Source organism: Diabrotica undecimpunctata, chromosome 4, assembly GCF_040954645.1.
Source record: "Diabrotica undecimpunctata isolate CICGRU chromosome 4, icDiaUnde3, whole genome shotgun sequence".
NCBI lineage: Eukaryota > Metazoa > Arthropoda > Insecta > Coleoptera > Chrysomelidae > Diabrotica > Diabrotica undecimpunctata.
This window is the reverse complement of record NC_092806.1, coordinates 155,033,897-155,050,828: the sequence shown is the minus strand read 5'-3', so window position 1 is coordinate 155,050,828 and position 16,932 is coordinate 155,033,897. Positions and strand designations below refer to the sequence as shown.

Below are 16,932 nucleotides of genomic sequence, written 5' to 3'. Positions count from 1 at the left end.
TAATACGCAAATATTGTACTAACAAGTGGAAGCCATAGAATAGAATAAAAATATAAAATATTTGGGAAAAAATGAAGGAAGAAGAGAGATAACAGCGTTAAATAATAAAACGTGAAACATAAAACACACAGAAATAAGAAGCAGTTACTATCAATGATAGAAAATTACTACAAGGGATTTTCTGAAGCACTTGCTGCATACATCTGTCACATCAAAAAGCAACGCCCCACTTTAAGATGTCGAATATGCTGTCATTTGTCAGATGTTGCTCCTTTTATTTTCATTCTGTGTTTGTCAGGTGTTAAACTTGCATTATAGAACGTCATTTGTCATTAGTTATTTTTAATCTGTCAACTCTGTTCTTAAGATTAGTATCTTACAGCAGGTGGGAAATGATGAATGAAAGTTCATTGTACCAAAACTCTATTCTGGCACCAGTGTGCTAATATCCATGATATTTACCAAAGAAACACGTATAACCAGTGAATAGAGCATATGTACAACTAAAACATCAACAAAATGAATTATGTATTTCATATGCCAACAAAAACAAACTACATCGAATGAAGAAGACTTGAAGTAGTCAAAAGGATAAAGATTCGAAAATTAGAATATTCTGGTTATGTGATGACACATTAAGTGATGTATAACCTTCAACAACTCATTACAGGACAATATTGTCAAAAGAAAAGGTCCAAACTGAAGAAGAAAAAATTATAGCTGCAAAACCTCCAAAAGAGGTCTCACAAGACATCCGATGATCTATTCTGAGTTTAAGACAAACTAAATTATTCTTATTTCCAATATGATTGCCAACAAAGAATACTTTATACATTTTATTAAACCACGAATATGCAAAGTAATCGTGAAAAAAGGCAATAAATGAAGAAAAAGTAATTTTGCTACAAAAATTATAACATAAAATCATAACCAATTTGTCAATACTACGAAAATAAGGAATTATATTTTACATAAACGTTAACATTTTAATTTTTGGCATCTAATAAATACTGTTGATGGCCTTAAGACAAATTAAAATAAAATACGAGCAAAACAAAAACTCACCTCTAATCTTTCTGTTGCTTTCCTCAGTCGTTCGTAATCCACAGTTCCTTGTACGGTAAGAAGCTCGACCATGAAGTCCGCCTCTTGTACACTCTGCTGCACTAACTCCAACTGCCGCTCGAATCTCTTCCACAACGCCAACCTGCTTCTCAGAAGAGCCAGAATATCGCCGCACCGTTTCTCCAAAGCTGTGTGGTCGTCCTGCAATTTAGATATGTCTCTTTCGACGGTGAGTGGAGACACTGATACTTTCAGTCTGGTTGGAAGACCGTGAAGTAGTTGTCTGATGGCCATTAAGTCTTGCCATAAGGTTACTAGTTCTTCCCCTACTTCGTAGCACTCGGAGACTGACTTCTCGATGGAGTCGCTGCCTAGTTTTTCTGAGCTTTCACATAGGTCTAGTCTCTTACTCATTTCTCCATGTTTCCTTCGAACTCGTTCAATGCTCTTTTGAATGGCTTGTAATTGCTCTTTAATTAAAGTTCCTCCTTCTAGTTCTTCTGCGATGGTTACCTCTAACCTCTTGGACAAGGCTAGAAGAGTACCGACCTTCTCGGACTCAGCAGCTGATAATAATCCGAGTCTACTCAATTCATTTTGAATAGTTTCTGTTCTGGTTGCCATTATTTGGAGTCTTTCAACGTACAAGCTTAATTCTTCTTCTGTTTTTATAATACCTTTTAGATTGTCGACGTCAGTTTTGAGGTCTTGTAGTTCTTGTTCCAAGAAGAGAAGCTTCTCATTTACTGGAACATCTGGCGCTGAAATGTTATCCAAAATAGAAGCTTCTAGCTCATTTATTTTTTTAGATACTCTTTGCCATTGAGCGTTTAGTTCTGAGTTATTTGCTCTCTGATACATTTCGTCACTAATAGGAACAATTTGAAGAGATTTATCAAGCGCAGTTCCAGCGTTTATTCGTGCTGAATTATGCACTTCATGTTGAGCTTTCAGTTCCCAAAAGCGTCTTAGATGACCTCTTGGACCAAAAGGTACTTCGATTTGACTAAGTTCTATTCCAGCTTCTTTCAACCAATATTCAACTTTGTCGCTAAGCAGGTTGTACATCTTCCAACTATCTTTAAAAGCTTGTAGGCGCTCTAGGTTTATTTGAACGTCCTCCTGTAACTTCTGGATAATTTCAAGGGATTCGACGTAAGCTTGTTCTAGTTCGGAACAAGAAACCAGTTCTTGTAATTTTTGAGCGACACAATTTAGATGGGTAAGTTTGGCGTGATGGTAGTCTATATCAGCAGCTAAAGAGTTATGAAGATCGATGTATCTTTCATAATCTGAAGATGTAACGCTATTTAGATCCGGAACACGTTGTTGAGCTACTTGTAGCCATCTCAGTTCGTCTCTGGTACTCTGTTCTAAAACTGTCCATCTAGAAGCAGCTAATGACATTACTTGGAATCGTCCAGTTGATTTGTCTAATATAACACTGGCTCGTTCGTACAGATTTTGATGGAGTTGTGAATGTATTGCTCTGGTTTCAGAATCCAGGTTTTCTTCGAGCGATTCCAGAATTGCTCTACAATGACTTAAGTTAACGAAGAATTTGCGGTGATTCTGCATTTCATCTTCTAAATGTTCCAAATTACGAACAGATATTGGGCTTTCAATCAATGCTTCGGCTATTAAAATAATTTGGCTGAATTCTTTTAAAGTTTGTTCGTATTCATCGGCCAAAGAGAGGAATTGGTAAGCTTTTTCTCTTTCTACGACGACTTGTTGCTCAATCTGTTTGGCTATTTCGTTGTTTAGGTAAACCTCCCGCGGAATTTCTTTAGTGGGGAAATCTCTCATCAAACCTTTGGCAGTGGCTATCAGATGAACAATTTTAACAATTTGGGATCTGTTGTTGTTTTCTATTTTCTCAAGTTCGCTGAGTTTGGTTTGAGGGGACGCATCGGAATCTTTCAATTCACTCAATTGCCTTCTCAATTCTCTGACTTGTTTGTTAGTTGTAGTTACCTCATCCAAAAATTCGTTCCACCTCTTCAAGTCTTCAGCAGCAATTTGTTCGTTTTCTTCTGTAACTTCTTCAATTACTTTGACTTGTTGTTGAAGGGAATCTACATAGCTCTTTATTCTCTGTCGTTCATCTTCATTGTAAATATCGTCTGTCTGTTTGATCACCGACTGAAGTTGCTCTACTTTGGTTTCGATATTGGCAATTTCTTGCTTGAGTTCATTAAATTCTTGAACTCTCGCCGCTGATGGACCTTCTAGAGTTTGTTGTCTGTTAACATATATTCTGTATTCGATTGTTTCTAACCAAGTAGTGATTGTTTCGACTGTAGTTATCACTGTTTGCTGTATGATAACCACATCTCTTCTTTCCACAGCTTGTTGCAGTAACACTAGATTTTGTTGAATGTTGTCGTTCCTTTGCTGGATCGTTTCGTCTGTGATAACCTCGTTTAGAGTAGCTAAATACAATACATCGCTGAGGTGTGTCGTTTTCTTTGCATTCTGCAAGTTTTTGAATCTCTCTAGAGCTTGTGTTTGGTTCCATCTAATATTAACTTCCTTAATCGGAACTGCAGAACGTTGGACTTCTGCTTGAATCAAAGCAGTAGAAGCATCTGCAGGTCTTTGCCAGGTCGATACAGAATACTCTGGTGGTGAAAGAGGTCCAGAGTCGGACGCTGGTGTTAGAGGTGTATCTGCGATGATTCTTGGAGATTGAACTTCTTCTATGGTCACAGACGTAACGTGTTTTGTTTTGCCTTTTGGTTTGGCAACCTGAGGCTTCTTCTTTTGCTTGTCTGTGCTTTCAGGAGCAGTAACAGTGGAATCTTCAGGCGATTGTTCAATAGATTTACTTTCATCCACCTCTGTTATATTTAATTCCGTTTGATAAGTTGGTACTTTCTCTAATTCTTTGTTTAAAACTGTTGCATCAGGTTTAACTTCTTTAATAGTTGGTTTTGATAAATGGGATACTTCTGGTCGTGGCAGAGGTTTCTTTTGTTGTCCCTCCTTAATAGTAACTTCAAGTTTGTCTGTCGTAAGTTCAGTGGTACTGGGCTTGGTTTCAGTTTCCTGCATTTGAGGCAACGGTTTACTTTCAGGTTTATCTAATTTAGCAGCAGTATCAGGAGTAGATTCTTTAGGAAATTGAGAAGGTATACCTTCATCAGCTTTGATAATGCTTGCTTCTGGTTCAGTAGGTTGTGTCTGAGGTAATGATATTGGTTTATCATTGATCAGTACTGCATTTTCATCATTGAAAGCACTGTCTTTTTCTGATTCTATAAAATCAACAGTTGAAGTAATACTTGATGGTTTAACACTAACATCGTATTTTACTACCACCTCCTCTGGTTCTGGTGAAAGAGGAACATCTTTTTCTTTGATTTCAGCTTCAGTAAGCATCGAGTCAACGGTAAAAGACGCAACTTGTGGAATCTTATCATCTGACTTTACAGTATAGGTATCTTTTGTCGTTATTTCAATACCAGGAACCGATTCTGGTTCTTGAGAAACTGTGAGAGTAATATCAACTGTTGTCTCGTGTTGATCCAACTCAGCAGGAGTAGGTTTCTTACCTTTGTTGGAAATAGTTTTTACTTTATCCTCGTCGATGTCTGTAAATACTTTAGAAACTACTTGAGTAGTTGTTGCTGTGGTCTTTTTCTGTGGTGTTGGTTCTTGTTCCGCTTTTTGCTCAGATGTTTGTGGAACTTCATGTTCTTTATGTCTTGTTGGAGAAGGTGTTCTCGATCTTCTAGTAATGGCGGCATAAGAAAGCGGAGATAAAGTATCCTCCACTGTAGTCTGCCTCTTGAATTCAGAAAACAGATCTTTCTCGATACCGATGTCGCTTGGTTGAGATTTTTGTTTCGACTTTTTATTGCGTTTTTTATGCCTTCTTGAGGTCCAATCTTCTTCTTTTTCGTTGTCTAAGAATGTTGTTACGACAGCGTTTTTATCTACAGGAACTCCATCAAAAGTAACTTGAACGTCGTACTCTTCTTCTGATTCTGAACTGGATTTTATTGGAACTGGCTCTATTGGAGTTTCTTGTTTTTGTATTTCTTGTTCTACCTTTGTAGGTTCGATAGTAAGAATTTTGCTTTCGACTATCTCGCTTACAGAATTATCTGATGATGGTACCAGCACAGAAGCCTTTACGTGAATCTCATACATCTCAGATGAAGTGGGTGTTGGTGTTGGACTTGGTGTCATTATGTCACCTACTTCTTGAATGATTACTGGACTAGTTTGCGTAACAATCTCTGTAGTTTCTACTTTCTGCATAGGTGAATAGGTACTAACTGGTTGTTCGATTGGCGGAGCAGAAGGTTCAGGAGACGTCTGTAGTCCAAATTCCATAATTTCTGGTTTCACTTGCGATGCTATTTCGGTGGTTTGAATTTGCTCAGGAGATCTAGTTTGAGCTGATTCTTCCCGACTTTCTACACGGGTCTGCATAGCAGAATCACTTCGGACCAATTCAGTCGTTTCTGGCGAAATGGTCTGTATGGCTTCCTCGATGATTTCTACTTTCTCAGGTGTAACTGTCTGTGTAGAAATTTCTGTAATTTCCATTGTCACTTTTTCTTGTGGAGATTCGCTCTTTGGCGTTGTTTGTGTAAGAGTTTCGGTAGTTTCAATCTCAACCTGAGTAAAACCTTCTTTAACTTCTGGCTTTACAGTGACAATCTCTTTTTCTTCGTCGCTTGTTTGGATGAATGCTTCTGCAATTTCTTTTGGAGTTTCTGGTGATGTTTGAACCGATACTTGTTCTTTTGGTACTTCAGGTATCTTTTGGACTGGAGCTTCTTGAACAGCTCGTTCAATTTCCAAAAATTCGTTGGTTATATTAACTGGAGACGTCTGAGCTACAGTTTCTTGGGTAATGACAGCTTCTATAACAGGAACAGTAGTTACAATTTTTGTTGTTATTTCTTCAGGTGATTTGCTTTCGGATCGGATAACTATATTTTCTTCTACAACTTTCACGGTACCAGGTTCTGAAGGAGTTGAAATTGTATGGTAGGAATCATCCTGCGAAATAATTTCGTCTCCGGCTTCACATATAGCAGGTTCTTCTGACTCTAACTCCGGTTCACTATCTTCTTCTGGCTTTCTCTTGTTTTTCTTGCGCTTTTTCGTTTTCTTTGGCTGTTCAACTTCCGTTTTTTCAACTTTAAGAGGTTCATCATCGCTAAATGGTACCGAGTTATCCGCAGATGACTCATATACAGATGCTGGAACGTTTGATTCTTCGGATTCCTTAACTTTGACCTTTTGCTTTTTCTTTTTCTTTCTACGCTTCTTTTTATCTTGTTCTTCTTCAGCAAGGCTCTCCTCTAGGGTTTTATCTGCTTCATATCCTGTTTCTTTTCCTTTAAGACTATCATCAGATTCGCTAACAGAGGCAAATATATCTTGCATTGGCTTTGGAGTTTCTTCTGATCTTACAGATTCTTCAGGAATTGATATATCTACCGATTCTGCTATAGATGTAACGACAGACTCAACTTTTTCGTCCTCAATTTCTTGAATCACCGATTCTGGCTTTTCTTCGATTGGAGTTTCGATCTGCACAGATCCAGACTTTTCTTCTACTTCAGTAGATTCTGGTTCTAGCGTCGCTTCCACTGGAGATTCTTTTACAGGTTTAACTTCTTTTGGTTCTTCTTTTTCTTCTGGCGTTGGCGTCTTACTGTCTTTGTGTTTCTTTTTCTTTTTACTCTTTCTGCCTCCGTGGTCGATATCGCTTGGAGTAGATGGTTTTGTTTGCTCAACTTCCAATTTTGGTACAACTGAAGATACCTCACTAATCTCAGTTATTTCTGTTGCCAGTTTTGGTAACTGAACGTGAATATCTTTGTGTAAGATTTCAGAAGGTTTAGTCAGATCTGATGTTTCTTCAATCTTCATAGCGATGGAAACCTTGGGGGTAGCCATTGAGGAGTCTTCATATTTTTCTTCAAGAGATAGAACTATATCAACTTCTTGGTTTGGTTCTTTTATTTTGCTTTCTTGTACTTGCGTAGGAATAGGTTCTGGTACTACCACTTTGCTTTCTTGTACTGGTGGAGACATAGATTCTGGTGCTACCACATTGCTTTCTTTTACTGGTGGAGAAATAGATTCTGGTTCTACCACTTGGCTTTCTTTTACTGGTGGAGAAATAGATTCTGGTACTACCACTTTGCTTTCTTGCACTGGAGCAGGAATAGATTCCGTTATTATCACTTTACTTTCTTGAGCTGGTACCGGAGTAGATTTTTTTATGTTCTTTTCTTCAGTCTTAACAATTAAATCATCCGGTTTAATAGAAACTGTTTCTACTTCTAAAGGTTGAAGTGGTTCTATTTGAGATTCAGGTTTTTCATGTGAAATCTTTACTTCACTAAATTGCTTTTCATTTTCGATAAAGTCTAAACTGGTACTGGTGGGTCGAGTCTTCTCCTGAACTATCTGTGTTTGTTGACGAACAATAGTTATCTCTGGTTTCGTTTCTTCGAGAGATAAAGCTACTTCTACATTTCCTCCAACTTCTCTAGTCACAGATGTTACCGATTCTGTTTCTTGTATCTTTATAATACCAAACGGTGGTGTTGTTCCTTGAATAGCTTCTTTAGGAACTGTTTGAGCAACCTCTACAATCTCATCGGAGGTAATACCTGGAGATATTTTCTCAGTTTCTTGTTCAAATACATCATCTGCTGGTGTAATAGGACTCTGTGTTCTAGGGGTACCAGATACCTTTTTAGTTTTTCCAAATTCTCTTTTCTTTTTGGCCTTTGGAGACTTCTTTACTTCTTGAACAACGGGAACATGGTGCTGTTGTTCTGTGAGAATGAACTGTTGCGAAAGATGACGTTCAGTGGAACCACTATCTGATAATTCCTCCAATGGAGGGGCACTCGGTGAATGTAAATCAGTATCTGGTTCAACTTCAATTGGTGGAGTTTTATCAATGACATCGTCGGTTATCTTTATAACCTGTGTAGGTATTTCGACTTCTATGGGAGAAACAACAACAGCATTGTCAGTATCGTCCGTAATTGTTTCTTCTTTAACAATTACAGATGAAGGTCTAATGTCGGTGACTGTAACGGTCTGTTCACTTACACTTTTACGTTGGTCCTTCTTGTCATCTGGAGATTTTACTTCAATTTTGGTTACGTCTTTTGGTGGAGGTACAGCTGCTTCCACTGTTCTAACAATGTTGTTCAGTTCTTCTACTATTGCCCCTGTAAAATAACCTACTGAATGTGAAGGAGGCAGATCAGCTTCAATAGATTCAGTAGACGGAGACTCTTTTTGTTCAGTAGGATGGAGTTCGCCTGTAGTAAGTGAAATATCATATTTAACTGCTTGTTGTTTAATAGACTCGTCATCTGGAGTCTTTTTGACTTCATCAATGCGTGCTGCGTCGACACTAGGTGCGATATCAATTTCACTACTTTTAATTTCACTATGAGCAAGCCTTTCATTATCTAAGAAATCGGATACCAAAGGAACTGGTTTTATTGCAGTTGTTTTTACAAATTCAGTGACTTGTGCATTATCAGGCTGTGGTGCAGTGCTTTGAGTTATCACATACCTCTCTTCGGTCCCTTTAAGAAGAACCGATTCGTCTGGTTGTTCTGCAGTGATTTCAGAAACTTTTTCAGTTGAATGAACTTCAGTCTTTGGTTTTGATGTTGCGTCAGTAGATGAAATACGAATTTGGTCTTCGACTTCTGTGTCTGTTAGTACAGTAGGTGCAGTAGGTTCTTTTTCATCTGTCTGTGTTTGCTTTAATTCAGTTATAGTAATTTCTTGTTCCATTGGTTGTGTGACGACAGTAACATCTTCAGGTAAAGTATCTATTGGTCTTCCTTGAGCATCTAAAGTCACTGTAGTTACCTTTTTAGTTACAACAACATCTGGTTCTTCTACTATCGGTTGTTCACCAAACTGTTGTTGTTGCACAACGTGACCGTTTTCAGTTCTTACTACGTTGATGCTTACTCTAGGTATACCCTCTTCAGTTACCTCAATTTCTTCAGGTTCTTCGATGACTTCTTCTTGAACATGCTCTTTTCCGTCTATAATAACTGTTCGTCGTATGATTCTACGTGTTTTTCTAATAATTCTTCTAGTTACTTGTTGTACAACTGCTCTGACGCTTGAACTGGAAGTATGGATTTCATTCCCTTCAAGCACAACTTGTGAGGAACCAGCTGGAATTAACTGGTTATTCTGACCATCTACAAAAGTAATATCTCCTTCATGTAGCTTAACACCTTGTACTTCCACTTCTTCTGGTTTAAAAGTCGGGCCTGTTGCTGAAAAGTGAGTTTCTGGTTCAGTTTCATATTCCTGGATGTTGATGTCTCCTCCTGGAGCTCCGGATACAACTCGTCCACCATACTTTTGGCTGCTAACTGTGGCTTTGCTTCCATCGCCTTTAGCAACTGAAGTAGCACTCTGTTGTCCAGTCAATGTAATTTGAGAGAAAGATTGTGTCACAGGTACTCCTCCCTCTGTTAGAGTACTAAGCGTGGAGAATTGTTGATGTTGGGAAGATTGTTGATGTCTGACAACGGTTCTATGCAATTTCTTTACTATTATCCTCTTGGTACCATCAGCATCAACAATGACCTCTGTCGTGGTTTCATCTGGTTCAACAAATACAGTTTCAAACGGTTGATTCGGTTGGACATTTGTTATGTTCAATTCAGTGGTTCTAGTTTCAGATTGAGGTCTCCTTCTGTAATCGGCTTCTACCAGAAGATCATCAGGTTCTTCAATAATCGGCTGAGGATCTGTAACAGGCTTTGTAGCAATCTGGATGGTTTCTTGATCTCCAGAAGTCTTCTTGGAAATGGTTATGGTCTCCTTTGTTTGAGCATGCTCAACTTCACTTTCAGGCTGAGACATGGTTTGTATTTGAACATCAACAGGCTGGTTGTATGTTACAGTAAAATCTTTAGTCAATGGTTCTTCTACAGGAGAAGATAAACTTCGACCTGTTTGTGTTTCAATAGAAGTTACTGGCTTAGGAACAATTTCTTTAACTGTTTCCTGAATCACGTGTTTTGTTTCAACAGTAACAGGAGCTTCTTCTATTGGCATAGACGTCGAATCTAATGTGTTCTCAAGAGAAACATCGGGTGTTTCAAGTTTAAGTCTACTTTCTTTTATTTGTGTTAAAATAGTCCTTGTTGTTTCGAGTCTAGTGATTATTATTATTTTTTGTTCCTCAAAGATGGTAATAACAGTTTCAAGTTGTTCCAGTAAAGTTTTTACCAGAGGCTGTAGATCTGGGTAGCTTTTGAATTTCTCACATTCGATTTTGAGTTCCTCGAGCTTTTGTTCTCTTTGCAAAATTTCTATTTGTAAAGCCTCGAGGTTGTTTATATGATCTTCAGCTTGGGTTTCGTTTTGGGGTTTAATTAAATAGGTCTCGATTTTGGTCCTTGTAATTTCTAGCCAAGTTTGGATCTCTATCAATAGTTCCTGGTACTTGGTGACTTCCTGTTTTTTCTTCTGTTGGGTTTCTTGTGCATTCTAAAACAAAAAAAAACTATTAATGTTTCAGTCGGCTATACACCGTTGGAAAAGTATTAGAAACGTCAACAGGAAGAAAACCTCAGTTAATAGACGATATGGTAAAACAAACAATCAGAAGAGAAATCTATTTATTTTTGGACTAACTTTTAGCAGGCACTAATGGTAACGAATTACGAAACATAGCAAGAGGCAAATTATGGAAAATTTTGCACAAATTAGACTTGGTTTGGGGGAAGCATGATAGAATATGTGTGCTTATAGAGAAAGAAGAAATAATTTGCATGAAAAGTTAAGAAAGATAAATAGGTTACAAATGGTCGTCAGGCGTTTACTGAAGGTTTGTACACTGGTAAAGGTCGTCGTTTGATTATCACTTGTATTGGAGAAGTTAGAGGAATTGTTGATCAATGTTTACTACTGGCACTGGCATTCAACTGAATCTAGAGAAGAAACGGTTGCAAGAATCACCCGAGAACTAGGAAAAATGATATATAGTAGTCTATACACTATAAAAAGGTTAAAGGCTGGTAAGCCATCTAAACACATATATCTTGTTTTAACAATAAATCCGTTATGAGAAACGTTAGGAAAGACATCGTTACATAGATGTGTTCTTTGTAAGAGTTTGCATTAAACTTATAATATTTCTCGTGATAAAACACGCTTTGAAGAACTTGACTTCTTTCAGTGTCTCACACTCAGACTTTACCGGTACATATTTAGGAAGATTATTGTTTACAATACTGTTTTGTTCTTACCACTACTAAAAGTCTTCCGTGTTCAGCTTGTGACAATAATGTAGCGATGCGCGTTCGAATGCCTGCCAATTGGGCACCTAAAGCTTGGGTTTCGTGGTCTGCAGTCAGTGAGTTGACTTGTCCTTCAAGTCGTATCGCTTCAGTTGCATGTTTCTTCAAATTACTAGTGACAGTCTGAAAAATAAAAGAGAACAATTAGAATTGTCTAAATATCTTGTAAATAAATTATAAAAGAATGATTTAAATAACTACAGTTACTTTAATAACTTTAGTCTGCTTATTTATATCAACTAATCAAGGCAAACCTCGAGGATGAAGAATTTATATCGATGGGGTCAGCACCAGATGATTATTCAGAGTAGAAGTAGATGAAGGTGCTGAATCATATTCCAGAACTAGAATCTTCACTATTAACAGTAAAAAAAGATAAAAAATTAACAAAATATCGAAAAAAATATATAATATGATGAACAGTTAGAGATCTATAAAATATAATAACACTTGGACATCTTTAATGAAAGAGTATACCTACACACTTTACGTAAATAATTCAGAATGAGAAAGATAAATACAATATTGCTACCTCATGTAATAAAACTTAAGTTCATTACCTACCTAACAATCAATCAAAACAATTATTCAATTACCTCCCAAAAATTTACCAGACAAATCATGGACTATAATGAAACGAGGCATTTCAATTACCGATAAACAGAATAGATAAAAATCGAGTACAATAAATTCTAAATTACAAAATGAAAGGAATATGCATACATAGAAAGCTCTAAAATATAAAATCTTTGTCTAAAAATTTCGATGCATGACTTGTGGCATCACTCTAAAACAATTTTCCTTCGCAGACAGAGGTATTTGACCTTGACAATGTTTTTAGATGTCACGAAAGAAATATGTATCCACTATCTCTGTTTATACTTAATGTATAATGTAGATAAATAATTGTTGTTATTGTTTTCTTCATGAATAAATTATGTACCTTGAACTATGTAGATATAAGAATAGTATTTTTCTGTAGCAAACATTTCAGAATCACCTACTCGTATAAAAATTACGTCTAAAAATAGTTATTTAGTAATTATGAAGGTCGGAAATGCTTACGTTAATAATACATTATTCGGTAATAGTGTTTTTGTTTAGAAATCAGGAAAATTGTAAATAACTAGTAAAAAGAAAGTTTTTTACACATGTATGTAAACACCAGGATAATAACAAAGTTTAAGATTGGTAGAGTTCACTTAAATATCATAGACGTATTTATGCACCAAAAGAAGGAAGAAAAGAAGAAACATCGAACTTATTAAGAATTATAACGAGCCCGGAAAAAAGTAACAGAATGGATCACGTCTTAATTTGTAAAGATTTAACGCAGACTTTAATATTTATAATTCCTGACATTAACTTTTGAGATATAGACTAGATTTATTGATCGCTCTCGCTCCACAATAGCCTTATAATTTGGTTTAGGTCAATCTACTTCATAGTCGGGGAATAGGATTTGAATCTAGCCAGACTCTCAGCTCCCATGCATCAGTCTTTCAGGCCGAGATCTTTGCTATCCTCGTATGTGCTCAGGAGATAATAGATAGGGCTTGTTCACGCAGGACCATCTCTATCTGCTCGGAATTTGAAGCGTTCAAAGTCAGCTCTAAGCTGGTTCTTGAGTGCAAGAGAGCACTTGCTGATTTTTCGCTGACCAATAGGGTTAACTTGGTATGGGTACCGGGACATACAGGCGTGGAAGGGAACGAACGGGTTGACGATCTGGCAAGACAAGGCTCATCCACTCTGCCTATGGGACCCGAACCTCTGATTGGAGTGTCCTTCAGTACTGGTAGGTGTAGTGTGAAGGAGCTTCTTCTGCGCAGGTTTCAAGACTCCTGGGCCAGTTGTGGAGGTATGAGACAGGCTCGGCTCCACCTAGTGGAACCATCCAAAAATCTTATAGCCCAACTTCTAGACCGTAGAAGATGCTCTCTGGTGGTCAGTATGCTTAGCAGCCACTGTAGACTCTAAGGCGCCTTCATCTGCTTGGATTGACGGATGGCCCACGGTGCCATCTTTGTGATGAGGAAGAGGATATCTCCTCACATGTCCTCTGGAAGTACCCGACACTGGCCTACCAGAGGTGGCAGATCCTGGGTCAGCTTTTATGCAACCGAGCCACCCTTAAAGATACTTGTGGCTTTCTGTGAGGCTACCAGGTTACTAAAGAATTAGACGTTTGGACCGACAGGAAGAGCTCAGATTTGGAAGCCCTACTGATTATAGCAGATATGGGAGCCCGGACCAACCTGGGCCCCAGAAACGACGAAGACCAGGTCCTTATGGGCTATGGGACATACAATGGACCCTCCTTAGGATATATAACTGTCTGAAGGGCTTACCAATGAACCCTGCCTCAATCCACCATAACCATAATTATTCTACTTTGACAAGATTAATAAAGTAAGCCAGACTTAAGTGAAGCAAGTATTATATCAGCTAATTCGTAGAATAGTAGACCACATCTTATCAACGAATCTCATCTGCGACCCCTAGCAGCCCATAGTCTGCACTATATGTAAAAGAAGACGACTGGACTGTTAGAGAAGTGACAGTGGTGTCGTCCTACCAATATCAGGAGTAGTTCGTTAATATCTTTGGCGAGAACCGAGCGAATGAGAATAGGGAAAAACTATACATCAAAATAGATTAACTAAACCTCTATCACAATTGACGTTAGTTACTAACCTTATGTCGATTCAAAGAACAGCTTAAATATTTAAAAAAAAATCTGTGCATATATACCAAATGAACATAAATAATGGTTTTTAAAATGAACTGTAGTGTCTGTAAAAATTTAGTTCTACTTTTCTTTAGTCTACTGTCTGTTCTATTTTTCCAAATTTCTTCATGTATACCTCATTACATATATTGTATACCTCAAGAACCTATAGGAACATTAATTCACGAACCACAATGATAAACAACCAACAAGATACATAATATAAACAGAAGAACAAGGCTTTGAATTTGGAAATTATGTACCGCCGTCATCTTCGTAGACAGAAAATTGATATAAACATGTCTCTGGAATATATTAATCTCATTTGTTTGTTATACACAAAAACTTGCCACTATTTATAATCAAAACGAGCGAAAACATAAATCAAAATAATACAATAAAAGCAAAAATAGAAGAAAAAACGATCTTTTCAATGGCATAAGGGAGGGAGATTCCTAAAGTTCATTACTGTGTTATAACCTGTTTATTACACTGATAATATCTTCAAAAAAGTCACGTCGTTTAACGAAAATTGGTGGTGACACTACTAAAAATATTTGACTGTCCCTCGTATATATAAATAAACCTCATACAAAACAAGATTATATACAATATAGCAGGTAGATTCTACTACTTGTATACCTACATACATATGTTTTTTAAGCAAACGTTTGAATAAAATAATTATACCAATCTGGTATTATAAAAATTCTTTCACGATCGTATTAAACAGATTCCAAGATATTAAAAAGTGTGTCCGGTAAAGCAAAACCTCACACTTTTGGTGTATGAGGTCACTCTAGTAACAATGACAAAGACCTTTGCGATGAGAACATCGAAATTTATAACTCACTTCACGATTTTATGCACCTGTAATGAGTCACTTATGGTAAATAGTTTAGATATTGACAGAGGCATTGAATATTGAATGGCTAAGTGATAAATTTTGCAAAGTTTATTTCAAAGAAATGTTTTATCCAAGAAATGTACATAACTCATCAATAACACAACGATAAAAAAATAGCAATGTGTAAATATTACGTGGATATTAAAAAAGTTGAAGTCTAAATATGGATCTTAAAATGTGGGAGCTATGTACAGGGTGGCAATTTAAAAACTTCCAACTGTTAATTTCTTCATTACCGTTAAATAATATGAAAAATCGGGAAGACAGGTCAATTTTCTTTTTAAGGGGGACACCTATTTTTAGCCCTGAACGTTCTACTTCCTAGCAGGGGTATATACATAAACCTACCCGTACAATTTTAAATGGGAATAAGGGGGCAAAGTAGCACATTATTTACAAGGACGTTTCATTTTCTTCCTAATAGTAGCCTAATTTAATGTGTTGTGATCAGTACTTGTCAAAAAATCGCGTTTTAAGTTAGAAAAATAGTTAGAATTTGAAAGCTATATAAATAAACGTTATTTCATTGAGATTTCTTTTATTTGTAAAGCAAAATAATGTGGTATAGTAAACTATCGTGTATGGTAAATGGCAAATAGTTTGTTATTTGAATGCTGCTTTTAGGCTTAAATATACTTAAATGCTGATCTTATCGAAGACATAGAATCATAAAAAATCTTATCATAAAGGTAGAAGAAATGGTGGCAGTCCTTAAAATAAAATCATATTACAACTTAAAGGTCACTGGAGGCTATTACTCGAATCTAACCTAAAAAGCTGTAGCTTTTATTAACATTTTGTCCGTGTATCATTTTGCTAATATTTACGTTGAGGTAATTAATTATTTTAGCACCTTATCTACTGACCTAGCTCATTAATTTCCGTTTGCCAAAATAAAGTACGCTGTTTCGATGGTTTAATGTCAATCAAGTGAACATAAAACCTTAAAAACTTGAAAAGCTGCCAAAGGCCAGGACAATGATATAAAAATACAAAGTAGTTGATATTTACCGCTTGGGTTGGGTCCTATTGATCTTGGTATAAGATGGTTTATACATTAATGGTAATGTTAGAAACTTGAATGAATGAATAAACACGGAAATAAAACTATTGACAGACTATGATAGATAATATATCGTGAATCAACATCAAGGGAAGACAAATATAAAAGAAAATATAGAAACGCGTCAAAAAATCGTTGATAAAGTACATTGTTATCTTTTGTAATAAAATATGATATTATTTAATTATATATTCCAACTATATATACACTTTAAAGGGTTACAGTATATTCTTTTTTTTATATTCAGTCGATTCTCATTTTCAAACTAGCTAACCATTCTGGTAGTAATCTGTTTTCAAGTTCAAAGAAACACACTTGCTGTTAATTGCCTCGAAAGCACAGAACACGCTTTAGAAAGCTTTTCGTATCAAGGCTGAATGCGGCCGTTTTAAAATAATAATTTATTAGGATACGCTTCCTTTACTAGAGTACGATTACCTAAAGTATGACCACCCTTGATGATTTTTAGGTACGGATTCTTTTCCCTACACACACAAACATATCGAGGGAGAGAGAAATCGAAACGAAACATCGGACTAATTCGATTTTCTTTCCCCAAGACGCTAAGACACTATTTTCATACCCTGCCGCAGCACACTTCTACAGATAGTAAGTGATTTCTTTCTACAAATAACATTAATGAGTTACGGTAGATACTTTGGTGTGATTTTCAATTAATTGCTAATTCTATTCACAATCAAATATTGCATTTTTTCGTTATCATTAGGGATAGAGAGAAATGACGAGAGAAATCGATACAAAGGGAAAAAGGGGACAAAGGGTGAGAGAGAAAGAACGAAAGAAATAGGGAGACAGAGATGGAGAGAGA

The 16,932-nt window shown here is 36.6% G+C and overlaps 1 protein-coding gene across 13 annotated transcripts in view; it reads right to left on the bottom strand.

The window, feature by feature from the left end:
- Msp300 (Muscle-specific protein 300 kDa) overlaps window positions 1–16,932 on the bottom strand; it is a 477,430-nt gene that overhangs the window by 52,623 nt on the left and 407,875 nt on the right. For all 13 annotated transcript variants that reach the window (XM_072530648.1, XM_072530657.1, XM_072530658.1 and 10 more), the window contains 2 exons: window positions 11,352–11,525; window positions 1,066–10,590 (listed from right to left, as the gene is read on the bottom strand). In XM_072530648.1, the coding sequence (XP_072386749.1) occupies window positions 1,066–10,590; window positions 11,352–11,525 (9,699 nt within the window). The remainder of the gene's footprint in view (window positions 1–1,065; window positions 10,591–11,351; window positions 11,526–16,932) is intronic.